Source organism: Cervus elaphus, chromosome 23 (assembly GCF_910594005.1).
Source record: "Cervus elaphus chromosome 23, mCerEla1.1, whole genome shotgun sequence".
NCBI lineage: Eukaryota > Metazoa > Chordata > Mammalia > Artiodactyla > Cervidae > Cervus > Cervus elaphus.
Window position 1 is genome coordinate 28387915 of NC_057837.1, and position 24175 is coordinate 28412089.

At 42.6% G+C, this 24175-nt stretch overlaps 1 protein-coding gene across 3 annotated transcripts in view; it reads right to left on the reverse strand.

Annotated features, from left to right (window-relative positions):
* FRMD4A (FERM domain containing 4A) overlaps positions 1-24175 on the reverse strand; it is a 509371-nt gene that overhangs the window by 317927 nt on the left and 167269 nt on the right. The window contains exon 1 of one of the 3 annotated variants that reach the window (XM_043884597.1): positions 2949-5370. The exons of the other annotated variants lie outside the window; for them this stretch is intronic. Coding sequence (XP_043740532.1) covers positions 2949-3107 — 159 coding nt within the window. The 5' untranslated portion in view covers positions 3108-5370. Of the gene's footprint in view, positions 1-2948; positions 5371-24175 lie in introns of those variants that run through there. 3 annotated transcript variants of the gene reach the window in all.

The window sequence follows — 24175 nt, forward strand, 5'->3', positions numbered from 1 at the left end:
CTTTATTTTCTTGGGCTCCAAAATCACTACAGATGGTTACTGCACCCTTGAAATTAAAAGACGCTTACTCCTTGGAAGAAAAGTTGTGACCAACCTAGACAGCATATTAAAAAGCAGAGACATTACTTTGCCGACAAAGGTCCATCTAGTCAAGGCTGTGGTTTTTCCAGTAGTCATGTATAGATGTGAGAGTTGGACTATAAAGAAAGCTGAGCACCAAAGAATTGATGCATTCGAACTGTGGTGTTGGAGAAGGTTCTTCAGAGTCCCTTGGACTGCAAGGAGATCCAACCAGTTAATCCTAAAGGAAGTTAGTCCTGACTGTTCATTGGAAGGACCAATGCTGAAGCTGAAACTCCAGAACTTTGGCCACCTGATGTGAAGAACTGACTCATTGGAAAAGACTGGGCAAGTTTGAAGGCAGGAGGGGAAGGGGACAACAGAGGATGCGATGGGTGGATGGCATCACTGACTCGATGGACAGGAGTTTGAGGCAAGCTCTGGGAGTTGGTGAAGGATGGGGAAGCCTGGCATGCTGTAGTCCATGGGGTTGCAAAGAGTCAGACACGGCTAAGTGACTGAACTGAACAGTCCACTCAGGTCCAGTACAGTTGTCTTTTGCTCTCAGCTACACTTTCTTTTCCAAGACCCCTAGCCTGGCTCTGCAGACAGCTAACTGGTCAATGTGACCTCATAGGTCAGTGAACTCATTTAGACCTGCCGCCCTTCTTTTCCCCTCCACAAATGCCTTTCAAATCCACCTGTGGGAATTACCTGTTGGCGACAGACAGGCCATTTGGGTCATAGGCAGCTGACCTCTAGGCTGACCACTTCGGCTTGGCTGGCCAGTCCGGCATGGCCAGAGACAAATCATGGACAAGCATGAGGTGTGATTAGCTTTTGAGTCCCAATTGCCTCCCAAGGGCCAGGTGTAAAACTCCTATTCAGTAAGTGTCTGATGAATTGAGTTGAAGTTGAAGCAGGAGGAAGGTGTCTTCCAGGTCTGGTGGCCAATAATTCCATGTTCTCTCCAGTACACTTATAACATGAAGGAAAGTCTTAAAAAGGCCCACTGACATGGGGCTAGTGCACCCTGCTCACTCGATTTAGAATCCTGATTTTTATATAACTCGATGAAACATAAGCGAGGAAAATAGGAGAAAAAAGAACGTGGGAGAGGGACATCCCTGGAGACACAGCAGTTGGCATGCTTCCACTGCAGGGGGCATGGTTTTGATTGGCTGGGGAACAAAGATCCCACCTGTCCCACAGTACAGCCAAGAAATAATAAAAATTATAATAAAGCAGAAAGTGGGAAACAGAGGTAAGAAGCCAGGACTCCCAAATTCAGTTGTAATTAGCAACAAATAAGACAGACTCATCTGGTTTAAGCAATTAGCCTCAAAACCAAGCTGTTGAGATTTGACTCTGAAACCGAGGTTTTAAAAAGAGCCTCAAATGGACAAACCAGCCATGTTAGTTATTGTTTGTATCTCCCATCTGGGTGATTCCCCCCCACCCCCAGATGTCTTTCAGAATCACAGTTTGTCATGGGAAACATTCTAAAGACTTTTCAGATTCTTGTCAAATTTGGGAAGACTTCTTTCAAGTTTCTTTTACATATGATCTATTATAGACATAGACATCCTTATTTGCTGTTTACAGCAAAACTATAGGCATATGCCTTTCAAACACAAGAATTCTGGGGGAAAAATCCTCATTTTTAGAAACGACTTGAATGGTTGCCATCCCATCTGCCAATAGGCAGATGAAGAAGTAGGAGAAAGGGGTTCTGGGAAGGCTGTGTCCCTCTGTGAAACCAACCCAGGGCGCCTGGGCTTATCTTCCAAGGAGCTGTCCATTCAGTGCAAGCATGGACAGTCCACCGGGAGGACTGGGGGGAAGGGTGGCTGCAGGGCCCTGTGTTTAGCCACTATGGTTCATTACGAGATTATATGCAGACAAATTATGCTTAAGAATACAAAGGCCAGCTGCGCCTGCTTGTTTCCAGGCAGTGTGGGAAGCAGAGAGGGGGCCAACACCTCTCAAGCTAACTTAGTAAAAGAAACAGCACTGCAAGAAAACATTAACTGAGGCCAAGCTAGTGACACCTGCCTCCAAGAAGCAGGCAGGGGCAGAGCTGGACCTTTTCTCTTTTGCCTTCATTTCCCCCAACCCTCTCAGTCAGTCTGGATCCTTCTTCTCAGGCTGGGCTGGGCTATCAGGACTGAAACCCCCATGGTCGGCAGGGACCTGGCTTCATGCCACCAGTCTGGATGGATGAGCGGGAAAGCAGACCCTCTCCCTCTTTAAGAGCCCTGTGTCCCCAGCCAGTGGGCTCAGAAGAGCCACCCAGCTGCAGAAAACTTTCCCCATTTCTCACACTTGTGTGGGAATGTCTGAGAAGGGAAGCTACCACATGAGAGGGAGGTGAAGATGGGGAGGATGGGGACTTGATATTGCTGCTCAGTGCTCTTCCCTCCTCACTTCCTGTCCTGCCAGCCAACACCCCTCATCAGGTTCTCACCACCCCTATACACACACACACACTCCTTGAGAAAATAGCATCTCTTGTGAGAGGAGCATGAACTTGTGGGGAGGGCATCCTCATCTTTGTAGCCAGAAAAACTTGGGTGCAAATCCCAGGGCTCTGTCATTTATCAGCTGGGTAACACCGAACACCTTATATCCCTCCCTGAGTTTTAATAACCTTATCTCCAAAAGGTGCCACAAACACCCATTTTTATCAGGTTGTCCGGAAAACTGAATTAGATCCTTACAGTGCACCTCTCCCATTGCCCGGTACCTAGAAGATGATGCCAGATGAAGGTGGACTCCTCCCCTTATTACACATGATAGAGAAAGGACAAGAGCTGACGTCCCTTTCCCACCATTCCCCACGAATTTCTCATGCTACAAAGAAACAGAAGAGGAGCTTCTGGTCCCACCTGGTAGACAGCCCTGGAGATGCACCATGGTTTCAACATCAGTTGCAGGACCCGCACGTTCCCGCCTCGGCACGTCCTCAAAGCCCGGCAAGTCAGGCCCCACACCAGCCGGTTCCAGGCACTCAGCAGGTCCTCAGAGCCCAGCGGCCCCGCAGCCATGCCAGCCAAGACCCCGCCTCTGCCCTTCTGGTCCCAGGCCCCATATGCAGGGCTGTGTTCTTTTCCTGACGCCAAGTTCAAATGTCACTGAGATGTCATCAGACCAGGAAAAATGCAGCCCAAATAACTCTGCCTCCACTGGGGCCTCTGTCCTACCCCCTACTCTCCCTCCCCAGCACCCTCACTAGTCTTCAGAGACTGTTTCTGCACAAGGATGAGCTAACAGCTCCTAAATTTTCTCCCTGCCTCCAGAAACTCTCCCAGGACAAGGTAAAAATAAGCCTCCCCTGCAGATAATAGCACTCGGTGGACCTCGGAGGACACTCAGCTGACTTTCGGGGCAGATCAGAACAGAATTTTAGAAAGAACGTGGATCCGGAGTCGTCACTGTGTGCTCATGGTTCCGGGATTCCATCCAGGGTGAGAAGCAAAGGGGATGGACTTTCAGCCTCCTGCCAACATTCCCAAGGCATTCCATCCAGACTCTTAACTCTTTAAAACTTCCAGAACCAGAGTTCCTGCATGGCAAAACCAAAAGGGCAGTTTTTGGTTTTTTTTTTTCCCCCAAATCAACACTGGAAAAACTGCTATATCTGTCGACAATTTGTAAAAATCCAGGCATTTACTTTGGAAATCTCCCAAGTTTAGGTTAGGGAGAGAAGGGCAGTAAGAAAACTTATCTGCTAGATGTAATATCCACATCTGAGATTTTAGAAGAGAGGAGATAAAGGGGATAAAGGTGGCCCATCTCCTCTTCCCCATGATGGGTCATTTTCTATAAATGCTCTTGTGACTTTATCATGTATTAAATAAATCTTGTGGCGACCTTATCTCAAGGAAGGGCATTCAGTTCAACAAAATAAAGCTCTTTGAGATGTCAATCAAGTTAGTTTTGATTTTTTGTGATTATTATCATTGATTATTATTTTGATTATTTTAAACCATCTTTTAGAAGGGCATCTGCATCTAGTTCAATAGCTTACTGACCAAAAGACAAGATTTCAAAGTGAGAAGGGGAGGGAAGATTAGCTCATAACACAACCTGTACAGTAAAGGAAATAGCATGTTTAGTCTTAACATCATTTTGAGTGTGTGGTAGTCACTGAGGCATATTTGCCTTCTGCACATCCTTTATATTGATTGATTATCTTGTCTCTTCAACTGGAACCTTTACTATCATCCGAAAAGTAGTAGAACAAAACCCACAGAACTCATAGCTCACTACCTCCTGGAGTGTCCTGATGCGAGAAATAACTGAGTTTGAATTCGGCCCTACCACTTACTGTGTGACCTCAGACACATTAACTTCTCTGGTTTATTGTGTTGGCCAAAAAGTTCACTCAGGTTTTCTCATAACGTGTTATGGAAAATATCTGAACAAAGTTTTTGGCCAACCCTAGTAGTTCTTTATCTGTAAGACGGAAAGCATACCAACCTCACAGGGCTATTGTGAGGATTAAGTCAGGGTATATACTTAAAGTGGATAATGCAGGGTGTGGCATGTACCTGATCTTAATTTTTGGGGAGGTTTCCCATGATCAAGTAATTCTAGGATACTATCCATCACTGATAGTATAAAACTCTCGAGATCATTTCCAGATCTGTGTTTCTCTGAATCACCTTTTTGGAATCCCTTCTGCTATGGATCCATGCACTCATTCATTTAATGAATATGTGAAGACCACTTTCACTGACAGTCTTTTTGGATGATTTTTATCATTTTCCCGTGGGTCAGGGCTCCAGGGAAAAACTGCATGATTTTATTCCTGTGTACCATTCCTTTATTTTCACATACCCCAAAATAAAAGGTGGTGGTGGTGTGGTTATGAAGGAATCCTGTCTTTCTACAAAGACATCAGCAGAGATAGTTTCACTTTCAAGTAAAAGAAAGAAAGAAGGAACAAAGGAAGGAAGAAAGAAAAAAAAAGAGAAAGAAGCTAAATTAATTTTAAAAAAGTAGTATATGGAAAGTGACTGCTCTATTACCATTAGCTAACTACTTTGGTATTTTCAAGAAGAAACAAAGGCAAGCGATATCATAGTTAGCTGTTGTCTATGTCCCCAAGCTCATATATCTCCATGGGGATATTGGCCGTGAACCAGGCTCTTATTCAGAGCATGTAATTATGGGAAGGATAGGGACCAGTTTAAAGGTTCTGTTTTACACTATTGTTAAATAATGTGATTAAAACATTTCTTTATAGTTAAATATATATTTAGCTTATAGTCTGGGAATCTTTGAGGTCTTCTGCTGCTGCTAAGTCACTTTAGTCGTGTCCGACTCTGTGCGACCCCATAGACGGCAGCCCACCAGGCTCCCCCGTCCCTGGGATTCTCCAGGCAAGAACACTGGAGTGGGCTGCCATTTCCTTCTCCAATGCATGAAAGTGAAAAGGGAAAGTCAAGTCACTCAGTCGTGTCTGACTCTTTGCGACCCCATGGACTGCAGCCTACGAGGCTCCTCCATCCATGGGATTGTCCAGGCAAGAGTAGTGGAGTGGGTTGCCATTGCCTTCTCTTTGAAGTCTAAAGGTGCCCTAATAAACTTTTTAAAAACATGCCTGAATATAAACATAATAATTCCTGAGAACAGCGGGGCCTAATCACATGCCCTGAAGTCTTTGGTACACACAGGGACAGGGCCGTCCACTGCGGGGACTGGCTCTAAAGCCTGCAGCTTGAGCCTGGTCATGCCAGTGGATGGCTTTGAGCCTGGGGAGGCACAGATGGCAGGGACAGGTCATGCCCTAGTGCTGGTGGAGGATGCTACCTGGTTTCACTGGCCCTGTCTTTTCAATCATATCTGATTCTGTCCTAGACTTTCAGTCACTAATTCAGACTTTCACAGGGCAGATTCCATGATGGCATCTGAGGATGTGCATGCAAACACCACTACCATCAACCATGATGCCCTGTGCCTTTAAAGGGAATTATGATGCTCAGAGCAGTTAGATATAAATGTGTGTGTCTCTGTGTGTTTGTGTGTCTTTGTACCATCATATTACAGAGGAGAAAGTCAGAATGACCTGTCCAGGCCACATGGATATTGTGCAGATGTTGGGACATGACCCCAGGGCTCACCAAGCCAACAAATGACCTGGATTTGTCTTACTACTCCCAACTCCATTTAATCACTTTCGTTATTCTTTCTTTGAAAATGATAGAAAACTAGCTTGCTAGGTGGTTTATCCCTTAGACATTTGATCATCAACTCTCAGGAGTAATGAAGTGGTGACCCGCTGGATATCGAAATGGAGAGCAGGACCATGAGATGTTGGGAAGACATAGTCAAGATCCATCCTGCATCACCCCTCCTTTCGTGAACTTCTTTGCTAACATTTGGGGTAAAGAGTCCAAGTTTTAAGTTAGTTGGCAGAACTGGATCAGTTGCTGTGTGTTTGCCTGTTTTCTTCCCTGGGGGAACATCACTGATAAAATTGGTGTCTTGGTCCTATGGTTCCACCTTTGGGAAGGGAACCGACTCCAGGGGGAGGCAAGCCTGGTGAAGCCAGGAGTTCCTGCATAGAGCAAAGGCAGGAAGAGGTGGGCAGGACCTCCCAGGGAGTGTGGGGCGGAGAGCAGGGCTCTGCCTGGATTCCCTCCCCCATCTGCTCCACCCTTGCTCCAGCTCTCTCTATCTCCATGCCTTTGGGTATTCCATCTCTGCTCCTAGACTCTCCTCACTATTTTTGTAAAGACAGAAGGATTTTTTTTTTTTAAAGCAATAATTGTCTTTGCCTGACTCAAGGGATGTTTTCAGACATAATTACTACTTTGAAAAGAATTTGGAAAAACTCAAGTTGGAAGTAATGCCTAGCGTCATTATGAACAAAATTTGCAAGTATACAGAGACACAGGAAATGGCACACAGGGGGAGAAGTCTATTTATAGCAACCAAAGAAATATGTTCAGAAATGCAATCTAATTAACCCATCTTAATTATTCACTGATTATTTAGTGACATCTATTTTAGAAAATGTCAGCCAGAAGATTGACTGGCTATACTCTATGTTAGGTTAAATTCAGCTACCGGGAGGCACAAATAGCCGTTTTTAAAAGATTCTCTTAGATGAGTTATGTTATCCTTTGCTGGTAGAACCGGAGGGGAAAGGACAGTTTCTCCAGCATCAAGGCCCAGTCTGGTTGAGACCCAATGCCACGACATTTCAGCCAGAATTAACGCCTTATTAAAGCCACATCTGCTTTCTTGGAAGAACTAAAAAGGATCAACAGGCAACTTATTCCAAAGTGAGCCTGAGAAGATGCCAGCAAACAAAAAGATCCACAAGAGCGAGGCAAAAAGCAGGGATGTGTTCAGAAACACCCATCAACCATATCTTCAGGTTTTGTAGAGAGCAGATTTCTATGGGGTTTTGTGTACAGTTAATATTTCTGTGTCACAGACCTTATCATCCCTTAGCACTAATTCTTATTTTTATTATATATTCCCCCACACTCCCTCCCACCCTGGGTTCCAGCACAGGACCAAACAGGCTGAAATCTATTGTACATTTAGTTCTTTTCACCAATTGAATGCTTTTGTTTTTAAATCTTCATGTATAACCAAAATGCAAGTCTGGGTAGAAGTGGAAGCGTCATTCTTTAAATGAAGTTGGCCCATTATTCTTTGTTAGTATTCTTTAAAAAAGAACCCTTGATTGAGACATATTTTACATACCATACACTTCACTCATCTACAGTATATAGTTCAATGGATTTTAGTATATTCACTAATTCACTGGGTTCTATAACCATCACCACGATCTAATTTGAGAACATTTTCATCACCCCAAAATGAAACCACATACCCATCAGCTGGTACCACCACTTCCCATCTTTCTCCCTCCTTCCACCAGTCACCTGCAACCACTAATTTACTTTCGGTCTCTATAGCTTTGCCTGTTCTGGACATTTTATGTAAGTATGATCTCTGTGCCTGGCTTCTTTGACTGAGCATGTTTTCAAGGTTCATTACTATTGTAGCTGGTATCAGCACTTCACTTCTTTCTCTTACTGGATAAAATTCCATTGTGTAGAGATAACACGTTTTGTTAATCCATTTATCCACTGGATGGTGGGCAATTGGGTTGTTTATACTTTGGGGCTATTATAAATAATGTTGTTATGGACATTCATGTACAGGCTTTTGTGTGGATGTACATTTTGCATGTCTTTTAGGCAGCTACCTAGGAGTGCCATTGCCGTGTTATCTCCATGTTTAACCTCTTAAGGAATTGACAAGCTGTGTTCCATAGCTGCTGCACCATTTTACATTCCCGTCAGCAGTGTGTGAGGGTTTTCATTTCTCCACATCCTTGCCAACCTTGTTAACATCTGCCCTTTTGACTACAGCTCTTCTGGTGGGTCAAGCGATCGTGCTTTCCTGGTCGGGTTCTATGACATGGCCTTTGGATAGGGTGGGGCACAAGGGCCAGCAGGCAGTGCCCACCTTTCAAGAGCTGGCCTGCCGTCTTTCCTGACTTAGCCCCAAGCATGTGAATGGGCTCTGGGGACACAGAGGCAGGAGTCTCAGAAGAGCCCAGAATTTCCCCTCCCCATCCTTCTTCTTCTGCTCCTGACACTCTCATGCCTACCATTTGGGGCAAAAGTCTGAACACTTTTGGAAGTTCCTATTTGTCACTTTATAATCCCAGTGCCAGTTCTTTGGGAAAAAGATATTTAGAAATAGCACTTGTCTGATGAAGTGAGTGGGCAACATGCAAAACCGAAACCCAAACAATTTTTTGAAATTCTGAGGCGTTTCAGAACTGCTCACTAACACACTTAATCCTATATTTGGGTCTGGAAAATGTCCCAGCTCTGACAGAGTCATCAGTGCGTCATTGTTCCTCAACCTGGGAATAAAATGCTAGGGAGCTCATTCTGATCATTTAGGGGTAGGAAAATCATAAAAAAAAAAAAAAAAAAAAAAGCTTGGCTGTGTACATAAAAATATTTTGGGTCCCTGGGAAAGTAGCAGAGAGGCAGGACTGCCCTCTGGTTTAAGGGCTCCAGAGCTGCACGCCAAGAGCTATGTTTAGAAATATTTCCCCTAAGCGCTAAAAACCATTATACAAGGGATCCTAGGGCCGTAAAAGTGATGTCATCCTATCAATTACCCTGGTTACGAAAGAAAGTCAGTTCTCAGATACATGCCAGGCCCCCATAGAAATAAAAATCAGGGCTGCCTGAACCAAATCAGTCCAGACCCTGAAGGGATATTAAACGCCCCCACCTCCTCTCTTTCTTAATCTGTTACTTGGTTTCCATGGAACTCAGTGGCCAAGGATGTTTTTTGAGCACATACTTTGCAAAACAGCATATACTGTTTTATAAGATCACAGCCTTAGTGTGAAAAAATAAATGCATTGTTTTGTTTAGGGGTTGTAAGCAGTTGGAAGGGTCTGGGGCCTGTTGGGAATGGAGTTATAAAGCTGGGGCAGGGTCTGCTGGCTACTTGAGAACTATCTCCTCTTCCTTCTCACGGAGGGGATTAGGATGAGTTACTGCTCAGAGGAGAGCTGCGAGAGATAACTTTCCCTCCAAGGGGGAACCAAGAAGACATTAGAAAATCTGTGTCTAGAAGCTGTGAAGAGGTTTGAGGGAAACTCAGTGAGGAGAAAGTTAATATTTCTCCTTCTAATGGAAGGCAAGTAGAATTGGTAAGAGGTAAATCGGGAAAAAGAACACTTACTTTTTTACTGATAGCTTAAATTCCTCTGAACCCTTGTCTCGACTGTGGACTTGATGTTCTTTATACTTTTATGTTGTTCATAATATGTTAGAAGGTTTTAAAAACTTATTACTCATTTCTAGTGAAGTTTGGTTCCTCTTTAAAATTTCTTCTAATTTAACAAATCCACTTAAAAAAAACCTGTGTCTTGAGCTTAACAGAAATGTTGGAAATGGTAGAAAAAGAATAGAAATGGCAGAGAAAGAATAGAAATGGCAAAGAATGAATGAAAATGTGTCTCTTACATAAAAGCATAGGCTTGTGGCTCTTCCTGCTGCTGTTGGGTGACGTGCCTTCCTAAAATCTACCCTGGAGTAGCTTAAGCTCTGTAACAGGAGCTTCTGTGGTTCTTCTTGCTCTGGTTTCTCAAAGAGTAGGTGTACAGGGTTAGCCCTGCATCCCTTTTCTTATTGAGTAGTGAAGACATGACACACTATGACAGTGATGATGCTGGAGGCTTGATGAATGCGGATGGAAGGGCCTTGCTAATGGAAGTGGGGTCAATGCCGCTTTTGTAGATCAGATGCCATTTTGGTGAGATAATGACTTTGGGAAGCTGTTCTCTAGGTTACGTTTCCCCCTTGCTTTCTTGGAATGCTTTTCCCAAGGGGAAAAGAAAGCAGAGAAATAAAGGATGTCTGCCATCAGAAGAACCCAGCTAGGAGACTACCTCCTGACCACCCCCTTGGCCTACCCCAGGGCTCTGTATCCTTATCCTTAGTGCCACCTAGGCCAGAAGTCCCACAGTTATGCCTGGTTCCAGAGACGGTATTCCTACATGGTTGTGGCAATAAATCTGTCACATTTATTCTGTCTGTCACATTTTCCAGAGTTAATAAAAGTCCTCTCATGAACAAGATCCATAGTAATGACAGAAAAACCCCCAAACACATAAAACAAAACAAAAAACAACCATGAATTCTTTAGTAGAGTTGATCAAGATGATTGGATCATTCCAAGAACTGGATGTTTGTATTACAAAACTGAAGTGAGCCAAGAAGCAAATCCTTTAATATATACAAAATTAGGCCTGTTTTAGGCTCAGCTTATTAATGTAGTGAGTTGCCTAGACTACCGTTGAAGAATTTATTACTATGCTTTCTCATTAAGATCTCTTATGGATAAAAATATTTATCTGGAGTGTTGCTTTTCAGAACCATTTAAATTAACCTGATTATGGGTGGTGGGGTCTCTTCTGCATCCTTGACTGAGCAAGTATAATGGAAATGGCTTAGGATTTAGCAACAGAGCTTGGAAAACTAAGAACTATATTGAGGTTGGAGATCTAGGCAAAGTATGGCTAGGAAATCATGTCAGTGGTCACAGATATTCAGAGTCACCAAGAGTTTAAAGGCCAAGGTGAACCAATGAGTTCAAAGTGGGCAATCACAATATCTGCACATAATAGGATAATGAATGTAGAATTCGAGTAGGCCAGAAACTAGGTGGGCTGAAAGCAAACAGATCAAAGGATATAAGGAAAGGTAAGCCAAGGCTTCACAGCTGGACATAGGGCTGGAAGGAAAAACCCCCCTCCCTTTGCCCATGCCAGGGGATTTCACAACCTTCCCTTTACAGCAGTGGTCAAGCTCCTAGCGGGGCATAATGATCTGTGGGTAGAAGCAGGTGAGTTGAGACCTGCCAAAGTACAAGTGCACAGATGGGAAGGAAGTAAGGCTCCAGCAGGCACCCATATCCACCAACCTAAAACTCCTTTTACTGGGACTTCCCTGGTGGTTAAGAATTTGCCTTGCAATGTGGAGGATACAGGTTCGATCCCTGGTCATGAAAATAAGATCCCACATGCCATGGAGTAACTAAGCCTGCCTGCCACAACTAGAAAGCCCAAGCGCCAGTCTAGGCACCACAACGAAAGACCAGTGTGCCACAACTAAGACCTGATGCAGTCAAATAAGTAACTGAAAATAAAATTCCTTTTATTTAGATCGCTCCTATGTCTTCCCAATTTCTGACAGAGACCAAGCAGCCCCATATAAGTGAAACACTTAATCCAAGGCTCACTGTGTCTCCTAATTTGCAAGAGGTCCTTCTCAATTGGCAACCCTAAAATTGCATAGGCAGGTGGGCCAGGAAAACAGGCGATGGAAAGAAATGTAACGCCCTTTAACAGTGCAAGAGAAAAAAATATAATAACACCTACCCAGGCCATGAAAGCATCTGAAAATCTGTAAGGAAAACTGGCTGAGACTTTATTGTTTGATTTGTTATGAAAGATATAATGAATTCTTTCCTTTTTTTCTACAGAAGTCTCTATGTGGTATAACTTGAGGTAAATTTCCACAAGAGAGGGAGGAAATTGGATTGGGGTGGTTATTACTTGCTTGATGCAGAAACAAAGGTCATGATTTAGGATTTGGCTGTGAGGAGGCGCTTAGGAACTCAGTGCCTTCTGCTCGTGTCTCTTAATAAACCCAGGATGATGGCCTCATTGTACCACAGCTAGGAGCAGGCATCTTGTTAATTAAGCACCCATAATGGGCAGGTCTGAGATCTCCTTTGTGAGTTTGGCCACAATTAAGCGGCCTGAGACACTCTTTTGAGCAACCACTCCACCTCATCCACTCAAACTCATTCTGGATTTCAAAATGTGGAAAACAGAGCAGCCCCCATGGCAAGGATTTCATGAAATTGAACATGTGTTCAGAGCCCAAACCAGGACGACCACCTCCTCCTCATTTCCTGTGTGAAGAAAGGAAGCATATACCTGTTGGGTATCACACCCTCTAACCCTCTAGGCTGCAAACACTGATCTTTAAGAAAATATATTGCAAAATATGCAAGCATGCTGAGTTGCTATGTTGTGTCTCTTTTGCAACCCCATGGACTATAGCCTGCCAGACTCCTTTGTCTATGGAATTCTTTAGGCAAGAATGCTGGAGTGAGTTGCCATTCCCGTCTCTGGGGATCTTTTCCACCAGGGATCAAAGCCACATCTCCGGCATTGGCACGCAGGTTCTTTACCACTGAGCCATCTGGGAAGCCTTGTAAAATATACATAAACATGAAATTTACCATTTTGACCATGTCAAGTGAACAGTTCAATGGTATTAAGTACATTCACACTGTTGGGCAATCAGCACCATCATCAATCTTTTAACTACGAAACTGAAATTATCATCCAACATACAACTCCCCAGGGTCCCTAGAAACCACTGTTCTGACTCTATGAATTTGCTTATTCAAGGTAGCTCATGCAAGTGGAATCACAGAGTATTTGTTCTTTTGTGACTGGGCTTATTTCATTTAGCATAATCTTTTCAAGGTTTATCTATGTTGTAATCTGTGTTAGAATTTGCTTCCTTTTTAAAGGCTGAATAATACTCTATTGTGGGCTTCCCTGGTGGCTCAGTGGTACAGAAACAGAAGTGAGTCAGTCATGACATTTACTTTTTACAGTTTCATTCTTGGACACCTTTTCATGGTAGAGGCTAGTGAATGACCTTTATCCCATACACAGAATGAAAAATCAACACTTAAGGACCTTTTACCCAACGATTCCTTGCCCCCCTCTAACCACCCCCCAAAATAATTCAATTTGTTAAAATAAATATTTTGTTAAAAGGATTTTCTTCCCACCATGAGAACATACTTGTTGACTTGAAAAGCCTGACTCTTAGTAATGTGCCTTTATTTTTAAATTAAAATGGTTTCTTACTGATGTGATATTTCAGGACTTGATTCCCCAAAGGCAGGGATGAAGCACCCAAGCCGAGAGCCTGAATCACTTACTTCTTTGTCCCTGTGGTCAAGAGGGCAGAACGTTTCAGAGGTTAAAATCCACGTCAACAAAGAGCATTTAGACTCTTGTTTTAGAAATGAGTGACTCATCTTTGGGTCATTTTCATGTCTTTCTGTCCTCTCCCTCTCCCCTAACCATGAGGAAACTGCAGGCAAAACACTCTTCTTTATCTCAACACACAAAGGACACAAATGTTGCTGATCTCAAAACCTGACTTACTGTTATTAAGGAGGACATCCTACAATTTCACAGAGTGAGATTTCTAAGTAAAGAAGAAAGTCCAATGATTTCAGAGTTTGCTGCCCACCTACAATTAACTAGGTCACAGCTGTAAAGGAAGAGGGGGAAAAAAACCCAAATCATTTCAAGGCAGGGGCTCTCAATATCATCTGTGGCCAAAAAGTAAACACTTCATTTTATTTTTTAAAAGGACAGCAATACATTTAACAGAGACAAGTACCTTGGAGGATGTAATAGAAAGTGAAAAAAAAATCTGATAGGATAGTAGGCGGAGGGCTGGTGTCACAGGTCTAATTATTTTATTTATTATTTGGGCAGAGGAAGATGGAAACTATCTCCTTCATACATATGAGGGATCTGCTTTTAATCTGTGTAGAGGACTTCTTAGGATTATGCAAAACCCATAAAGATTCCCATTTGGTTATGCATGGGTTAAAGACTTTTTAGGACCCAGAACTGTTTCAGGTCTGTTGGACTTCCAAATTTGGCAAATGTAAAATTCTCACAGTGGACTCTTTGACTGTGATAGGACATTAAGGTGGGACAGACTATTTCAGAGTGGATTAGATATTTAAGAATTTACACTCTCCATGGAAGGAATGCTTCTCAGAAATGAAACATCTCAATGTGCTGTATCCTTTTCTTCCTCTCTTATGACCCCCTGGCATCATGCAGATTTCTTTGCTCATTGAGTGGGCAAGATCTGTGTGAATAACACTAACCTATCGACCAAAAACAATTTCTTTCTTTCCTGAATCTCAATATAAGCAAATCTATCCCTAGAAACCTGGCTAAAATGTGGTTCCTCATTCCTAAATATGGGTATCACACCCACACACACTCCCATCCATGCTATGGAATTTCTTACTTATTATATTTCAAAGCAATGTTTCACTTAGAAAACGACTCTAGAGGGGATCTTCCTGACTCAGAGATTGAACCCATGTTTTCTGCGTTGCAGGCGGATTCTTTACCACTAAGCCACCTGGGAAGCCCTGAGATGTCCTGAGTATGACTGAATAACAGAAAAGAGCAGAAAGAAAACCACGGGAGGTTCAGCCTGACACCGTGGTCTAAAGTCTGATGTCTAGTTCTATCACAGTCACTTCTGCTGTTCTGTTAAAAAGAATCTGAAAAGAACCAAGAGACACGTCCAGAGTCTATCCTGATCAGCAAGGGGAATAAAAGAAGGTCAGCGTCATCTGCCTTAACTCTTAAACACCAGATGGCAATTTCCAATCAGAGTTTGGTACGTACAGAGCATGACCTGGCAGACCATATATATGCTGTCTACAAGAAACCCACTTCAGACCTCAAGACATATATAGACTGAATCCATGCAAATGGGAAGCAAAAGAAAGCTGGAGTAGCAATCCTCATATCAGAAAAAATAGACCTTAAAATAAAGCAGATTACATGAGATAAGGAAGGACACTACATAATAATCAAGGGATCAAACCAAGAGGAAGACATAACAATTATAAATATCTATGCACCCAACACAGGGGCACCTCAATACATAAGACAAACACTAACAGACATAAAAGGAGAAACTTAGAGTAACACAATAGTAGTAGGAGACTTTAACACCCCACTCACACCAATGGACAGATCATCAAAGCAGAAAATTAATATGAAAACACAAGTCTTAAATGATACATTAGATGAGATGGATCTCATTGAGAGCTTCAGGCCATTCCATCCAAATGCAAAAGAATATACCTTCTTCTCAAGTGCACATGGAACATTCTCCTGGATAGACCATATCTTGGGTCACAAATCAAACCTCAATAAATTTAAGAAAATTGAAATTGTATCAAGCATCTTCTCTGACCACAATGCTATGAGACTAGATATCAATTACAAGGAAAAAACTGTAAAAAACGCAAACACATGGAGATTAAACAACACGTTTCTAAAAAACCAACAGGTTACTGAAGAAATCAAAAGGGAAATAAAAAAAAATTCTAGAAATAAATGACAAAGAAAACATGACAACTCAAAACCTATGGGATGTAGCAAAAGCAGTCCTGAGAGGGAAGTTTATAGCAATACAATCCCACCTCAAGAAATAAGAAAAACATCGAACAGACAACCTAACTTTACACCTAAAACAACTGGAAAAAGAACAAAAAACCCCCAAAATTAGTAGAAGGAAAGAAATCATAAGGATCCAAGCAGAAATAAATGAAAAAGGAATGACAGAAACAATACTAAAGATTAATAAAACTAAAAGCTGGTTCTTTGAGAAGGTAAACAAAATCGACAAATCTTTAGTCAGACTCATTAAGAAGAAAAGAGAGAAGAATCAAATCAACAAAATTAGAAATGAAAAAGGAGAGGTTACAACAGGGAATGCAGAAATACAAAGGATTATAAGAGACTATTATGAACAGTTCAGTTCAGTTGCTCAGTCGTATCCGACTCTGCAACCCCATGAACTGCAGCACACCAGGCCTCCCTATCCATCACCAACTGCCAGAGTCTACCCAAACCCATGTCCATTGAGTCAGTGATGCCATCCAACCATCTCATCCTCTGTCACCCCCTTCTCCTCCTGCCCTCAATCTTTCCCAGCATCTGGGTCTTTTCAAATGAGTCAGCTCTTTGCATCAGGTGGCCAAAGCATGAACAACTATATGGCAATAAAATGGATAACCTGGAAGAAATGGAAAGATTCTTTAAAAAGTTCAATCTTTCAAGACTGAACCAGGAAGAAATAGAAATGATGAACAACCTAATTACAAGCACTGAAATTGAGACTGTGATCAAAAATCTGTCAAAAAAAAAAAAAAAATCAGAAGTCCAGGACCAGGTGGTCACAGGAGAATTCTTTCAAACATTTAGAGAAGATCTAATACCTATCCTTCTAAAACTCTTCCAAAAAATTGCAGAGGAAGGAACACTTCCAAGCTCATTTTATGAGGCCACCATCACCCTATTACCAAAACCAGACAAAGGCAACACACAAAAAGAAAACTACAGGCCAATATCACTGATGAACATAGATGCAAAAATCCTCAACAAAATTTTAGCAAACAGAATTCAGCAACACATCAAAAAGCTCATGCACCATGATCAAGTTGGGTTTATTCCAGGAATGAAAGGATTCTTCAATACATGCAAATCAATCAATGTTATACACCATATTAACAAACTGAAAGATAAAAACCATATGATAATCTCAATAGATGCATAAAAAGCCTTTGACAAAATTCAGCACCCATTTATGATTAAAACTCTTTAAAAAATGAGCATAGAAGGAACCTACTTCAACATAGTAAAGGTCATATATGATAAGCCTACAGCAAACATTATTCTCAATGGTGAAAAACTGAAAACATTCCCCCTAAGATTAGTAACAAGACAACGGTGTCCACTTTCACCACTATTACTCAACATAGTTCTGGAAGTCCTAGCTACAGCAATCAGAGAAGAAAAAGAAACAAAAGGAATCTAGATCAGAAAAGAAGAAGTAAAGCTCTCACTGTTTGCAGATGACATGATACTATACATAGAAAACCCTAAAGATAGTATCAGAAAATTAGTAGAGCTAATCAGTGTGTTTAGCAAAGTTGCAGGATACAAAATCAATACACAGAAATCACTTGCATTTTTATACACTAACAATGAAAAATCAGAAAAAGAAATTAAGAAATCAATCCCATTCACCACTGCAACAAAAAGAATTAAACATCTAGGAACAAACTTACCTAAGGAGACAAAAGAACTGTACACAGAAAATTATAAGACTCTGATGAAAGAAATAAAAGATGACATAAACAGATGGAGAGATATATCATGTTCCTGGGTAGGAAGAATCAGTATTGTGAAAATAACTATACTACCAAATGCAATCTACAGATTCAATGCAATCCCTATCAAATTACCAATGGCATTTTTCATAGAACTAGAAGAAAAAATTTCAAAATTCATATGGAAACACAAAAGACCCCAAGTAGCCAAATAAGTCCCGAGAAAGGATAGTGGGACCGGAGGAATCAACCTGCCTGACTTCAGATTATACTACAAAGCTACAGTCATCAAGACAGTACGGTACTGGCACAAAAATAGAAATATAGACCAATGGAACAACATAGAAAGCCCAGAAATAAACCCATGCATGGGTGGGTACCTTATTTTTGACAAAGGAGGCAAGAATATACAATGGGGCAAAGACTGCCTCTTCAATAAATGGTGCTGGGAAAACTGGACAGCTACATGTAAAAGAATGAAATTAGAACACTTCCTAACACCATACACAAAGATAAACTCAAAATGGATTAAAGACCTAAGTGTAAGACCAGAAACTATAAAACTCTCAGAAGAAAACAAAGGCAGAACACTCAATGACATAAATCAAAGCATCCTCTATGACCCACCTCCTAGAGAAATGGAAACAAAAACAAAAGTAAACAAGTGGGACCTGATTAAACTTAAAAGCTTTTGCACAGCAAAGGAAACTATAAGCAAGGTGAAAAGACAACCCTCAGGATGGGAGGAAATAATAGCAAATGAAACAACTGACAGGATTAATTTCCAAAATATACAAGCAGCTCATACAACTCAATGCCAGAAAAACAAACAACCCAATCAAAAAGTGGGAAAAAGACCTAAAGAGACATTTCTCCAAAGAAGACATACAGATGGCTAACAAACACATGAAAAGATGCTCAACATCACTCATTATCAGAAAAATGCTAATTAAAACCACAGTGAGGTACCATCTCATGCCAGTCAGAATGGCTGCTATCAAAAAGTCTATAAGCAATAAATGCTGGAGAGGGTGTGGAGAAAAGGGAATGCTCTTGCACTTTTGGTGGGAATGTAAATTGATCCAGCCACTATGGAAGACGGTATGGAGATTCCTTAAAAAACTAGAAATAAAACCACCATATGACCCAGCAATTCCACTTCTAGGCATATACCCCAAGGAAACCAAAACAGAAAAAGACACATGTATCCCATTGTTCACTGCAGCACTATTCACAGTAGCTAGAACATGGAAGCAACCTAGATGTCCATCAACAGATGAATGGACAAGAAGCTGTGGTACATATACACAATGGAATATTTCTCAGCCATAAAAGGAATGCATTTGAGTCAGTTCTGATGAGGTGGATGAACCTAGAATCTATTATACAGAGTGAAGTGAGTCAGAAAGAGAAAGATAAATATCATATTCTAATGCACCCATATGGAATTTAGAAAAATGGTACTGAAGAATTTATTTACAAGGCAGAGGTGGAGAAACAGACATAGAGAATAGACTTGTGGACATGGGGAGAGGGGAGGAGAGGGTAAGATGTATGGAAAGAGTAACATGGAAACTTACATTTCCATGTATAAAATAGATAGCCAATGGGAACTGCTGTATGGCTCAGAAAACTCAAACAGGTGCTCTGTATCAACCTAGAGGGGTGGGATGGGGAGGGAGATGGGAGGCAGGTTTAAAAGGGAGGGGATATATGTATACCTATGGTTGATTCATGTTGAGGTTTGACAGAAAACAACAAAATTCTGTAAAGCAATTATCGTCCAATAAAAAATAAAAAAAGGAAGAAAGATTCCATTCAAGATGATTCTTCTGTTAGGATTATTTTCCAGTGTAACTCCACCATCAATAAATGGCATAAAAGAAAAAAAAATAGTTAGGGACATTCACACTGATCTTGCTGAAACATTTGTATAAAATAGTCATGGTAAAGATGATTGATTGATAGACATAGAGATAGATACAGATAGATAGAGGACAGAGAGATAATATGTGAAACAAAGATGGGGGGATAAATCTGTGTCTGTGTACAGCAGTTAGGACATCCTCCAGGGGATCTTCCCAAACCAGGGATTGAACTGCTGCATTGGCAGGCAGGTTCTTTACCACTAGTGCCACTGGGAAGACCAGACATGTTAGTGCATCAGTGTTATTTGGGAGCCTATTAGAAATGCAGAGTCCCAGGACCCACCCCAGACCAGCTGAATCAGAATCTGCATTTGACGAGATCCTCAGATGATCCCTCTGTTCAATGATATTGGAGAAGCACTGCTTTGAGCAGAACAGCCTAGAACAGGGATCTTTAGTAACTGTTGCTTTCACTTATGGAAATCTTTGCCCGAATGTCACTGAGGGTGGAAATAAATCTCTTATAAGCACATCTCCTCGGGTTGAGTCAGGGGCAAGTTATCTAAGTCTTCTTGGCCCCCTAGTGGCACCTCCCACTGCTGCCAGTGGGTACTTTTATTTCTATAGGGGAAGCAAGGGTGCCCAGGGCTTGTACCCTAATGTCTACTGTCCCAGAGGGCATGAGCCACCACTTTCTGAACAACATCTAAGCCCCAGCTTACTATGGGAGCTCAAGCAATAATCAGTCATCTCTAACAAATGATTTTGAAGCAAATTTACGTGCAGAAGCACAAAAGGACATAAGAAAAATCAAAGAAAGCAGGCAGATAGCCCACTTAATATGACAGCAAGATAATACAAAGAGAGAAATGAGAGCAGCCCTATAGTCAGAACTGCCAGGCAAATATAGGATGCCCAGCTGAATTTGCATTTCACGTAAACAACATGAGACAGACTTACACTAAAGCACTATTTGTTTGTCGTTCACCTGAAACTCAGAATTTACCTGGGTATCCCATATTTTCACTTGCCAAATCTAGCAATGCTCATTCCTCCCTCAAGGACACTTTTCTCCCAATCTTAGGGCCTAGAAGTCTCCTTCCAGATTGGACCCCAAGCAGACTCCTCTCAAAGAGGTCTCTGCCTGGGTTCAAATCCTGGATCTGCTGATGGTGGCAGCTGTGGAACCCTGGGAGAATGAGTTAATCTCTGTCTTCCTCTTCTATAAAGCAGGGAGGTAGGAAAACCAATCTCACAGGGCTGTCTGGGGGCTAAAGGAGAAGGTATCTGTAAATTAGTGTGTTAGTCACTCAGTCGTGTCCAACTCTTTGTGACCTCATGGACTGTAGCCCGCCAGGCTCCTCTGTCCAGGGGATCCTCCAGGCAAGAATACTGGAGTGGGTTGCCATTTCCTTCTCCAGAAGATTTTCCCGACCCAGGGATCGAACCCAGGTCTCCTGTACTGCAGGCAGACTTTACCATTTGAGCCACCAGGGAAGACTGATAACTGTAAAGTAAAGCACAAAGTAGGAGCTCATTGAATAAAAATGTACTTTTATATCATTGTCTATCAAGGTCTTGTGGGTCTCAGCAACTTCCTTTCCGTCTGAATTTGCTGCTGGTCATTTCCTTGGAGAACTAGATTAATCTGCAGGGGGAGGGGAAGGGAAAAGAGGATGTGGCACCGGAAAGACACAGAAGGGGTTGCTTCCCCTCTTTCTGAGGGGCCTGGCCTGGCCAGGCCACCCTGGTCCCTGCATTTCCGTTCTATCTCCCCCAGGGGCCATGCTCGGGGATGTGCTGAGGAAGGAGGGAGGAGAACGTGTCACTTGACATTTGCTCCTTGACCCTGGCTGACCCAGTTCATTCACCGCAGGATGGAAGGAAGTGCACTCGGGAGCCCTTCCTTTGCCAGAGCTTCTTGGCCGGATGTCTCAGCCACCAGGGAGCGAGATTCTGCCTCTTTGACAGTGAGCTGAGCAACCCGCGTTCCCATAGCCTGGCCAGGTGGACTAGCCCAGGATAGTGACACCTGACATCTCAAGGTCAGACATGCTCAGAAAACTGCTGAGCAATGGAGCCAGCATTTGGGAAGTGTTATTTCTTCCTCTGGGAGTAAACCTGACATGGAAGCCTCATCGCCTCCCAGCTTTTGTTTTCATCTTTGTTCCCATGAATGCCAAGATCAGAGACTAGATTCTGGTAATGAACTGGCCTTCAACATTAAACAAATAAAACAAGAAAGCCAAGGTATTGGGGGTGGGGGCAGAGTTTAAAGTCTCTTCCCCTCAAAGAGAAGATATTGAGGCCAGGTTTCGAGGTTGCTTCTAGCCAGCATCCCTCATAGAAATCAAACAATTCTCCCGAAACTGCAATCTGAATGCTGCGGTTCCCCTGAAACTGTCCCAGGCTTTCCTCCTCTGCTTGGCGCTGACCCATTGCCTGCAGCAGCAGCGCTTTCTCAGGAAGCTATTGTTATTTGTGTATCTGATGGTTGACAGCAGAGCACGCTGACAGCAAAATTTAGAAAGGCAAAGAAAAAAAGAAGCAGAGGGTGAAAAGGACAAAAAGGAAGCTTCCAGCATCCTGGTGGGAACATGAAAGCAGACACACCTTTCTTTCGGCTCTCAGCACAGCAAGTTAGGGCTCCTCAGAAAAGCCATCCTCAGGCAGAGTTACAGCCTGACTGGAGGGTGGGCGTTGGGCATGACCCTGAATGAGGGTGTGCGCCTCTGACCCTCCCCTGGGGCTACGGTCTGGTGCGTGTTCTCTGATCTTCCCCCAGAATAACTGCCACCGAGGGGCTGCACTAAGTCACCGAGCTCACACGGCACACAATGGGGGGACATGGAGGGGCTCTGCTTTTCAGGGCTGAACATTCCAGTGAATTCATTTCCTTCTGGGAAAAAGCACTGCCTTGTTCAGAGCACGGAGTTCCCAGGGCTCGGCTTACCTGGCAGCATTTTGAATACACCTGTTGGGATCTTTAGCACTGCCAGGAGAAGGGATGCTGTATGCTTTGTTCTGTTTTCTACTCCTAGCTGACTGTTTCCACTGTGTTGATTTCCCTGACAGAATCTAACGCAAACAGGGTTTGGATTAGGACTCCACACTGCTTGGGAAGGAGCAAAACATATGCACACAAACATACAGCAGGCCCTTCAACAACATGGTTTTGAACCATGTAGGCTCCCTTATATGGATTTTTTTCAGTAGGAATGCTACAGTACTACCTAATCTGTGGATGGTGGATTCTCAGATATGGAGGAATTGTGGATAGAAAAGAACTGCAAATCTGGATGACTAACTATAAATTACATGTGGGTTTCCCACTGTGCCAAGAGCTGGTACCATTACGCACTACATTGTTTAAGAGTCAAATGTAGGGACTTCTCTGGTGGTCCAGTGGTTAAGAATTGCCTTGCAATGCAGGGGACACAGGTCTGATCCCTGGTTGGGGAACTAAGATCGCACATGCCTCAGAGCAACTAAGGCTGCGTGTCGCAACTACTGAGCCTGTGCACCAGAACTAGAGTCAGCAAGTAGCAACGAAAGATCCCGCATGATGCAGTGAAGATCCCGTGTGCCACAACTAAGACCCAACAATGCAGTCAAATAATTAATTAAAATTTTTTTTTAAAAAGTCAACTGTATACATGGAATATAAGGGTAAACTAGGAAATTTAAAAAAAAAATGAAATTTCTCAGTCGTGCCTGAACTCTTTGTGATCCCATGGACTGTAGCCTACCATGCTCCTTTGTCCATGGGATTTTCCAGGCAAGAGTACTGGAGTGGGTTGCCATTTCCTTCTCCAGGAAATTAAGGACAATGTAAAAAAAGAAGAAAAAGAGAAAATAACAGAAATGAGTTAAATGGAAGAGATAAAATGAAAAGGCAGCTATAACAAGCAAATTAGCCCTACTTTAGTTTTGAGTTTCCTGGTGGCAAAGGTAAAAAAGGTAACTGAATGGAATTATATACTTATTTGCTCCAAAAGGAATGAAAAGGATGGACCTTATAGAAGGAATACTGAATAACATAATCAACATTATCTTTAACTGTCATTTTGAAAAGTCTCAGAAGCATTTTTACACATGTTTCTTCCGTTGGCTTTCTGAGCAAGGTGGCGCCTCACCCACTCTCTGCTTGTCCACAGTCCAGGCTGTGCCCAGACCTGCTTGTGGCTCTTTAAGTTGTTCAAGGGATTCCTGCAGACTCTTCCTCCTACCTCTGCTCTGAACCAACTTCTCCTCTGACTTCTCTGGTCTCCATCGACCATTTCAACCCCGATTTCCCCAGGTCCATCCAATTCTTTCCCTCTCAGGACACACCCACCTGTCCATAGGACTAATTTGAGGGATTCCTGCCAACAGTGAATTCTCATTCCTTGCCTTGGTTTTATGTCCTATAAATCCTGCCCACCATACTCTATGTTCTGCCCAAGTCCTAGCTCTCTTGGCCCTAGCTCAGACCCAGATGGCATCCTGCATGACTGTGAAAAAGGGTATCAACCTTCAATAAGCATGGTGGTGGTTTAGTTGCTAAGTTGTGTCCGACTCTTGTGACCTCATGGACTTGTAGCCTGCCAGGCTCCTCTGTCCATGGGATTTTCAGCTCAATAAGGATGAGCTAAATCTTAATTAAAAAAAAAAAAATTTCATCAGGGAGCTGAGAAAATATGGTTCAGGTGTGTTGATATTTGATTGTTTAA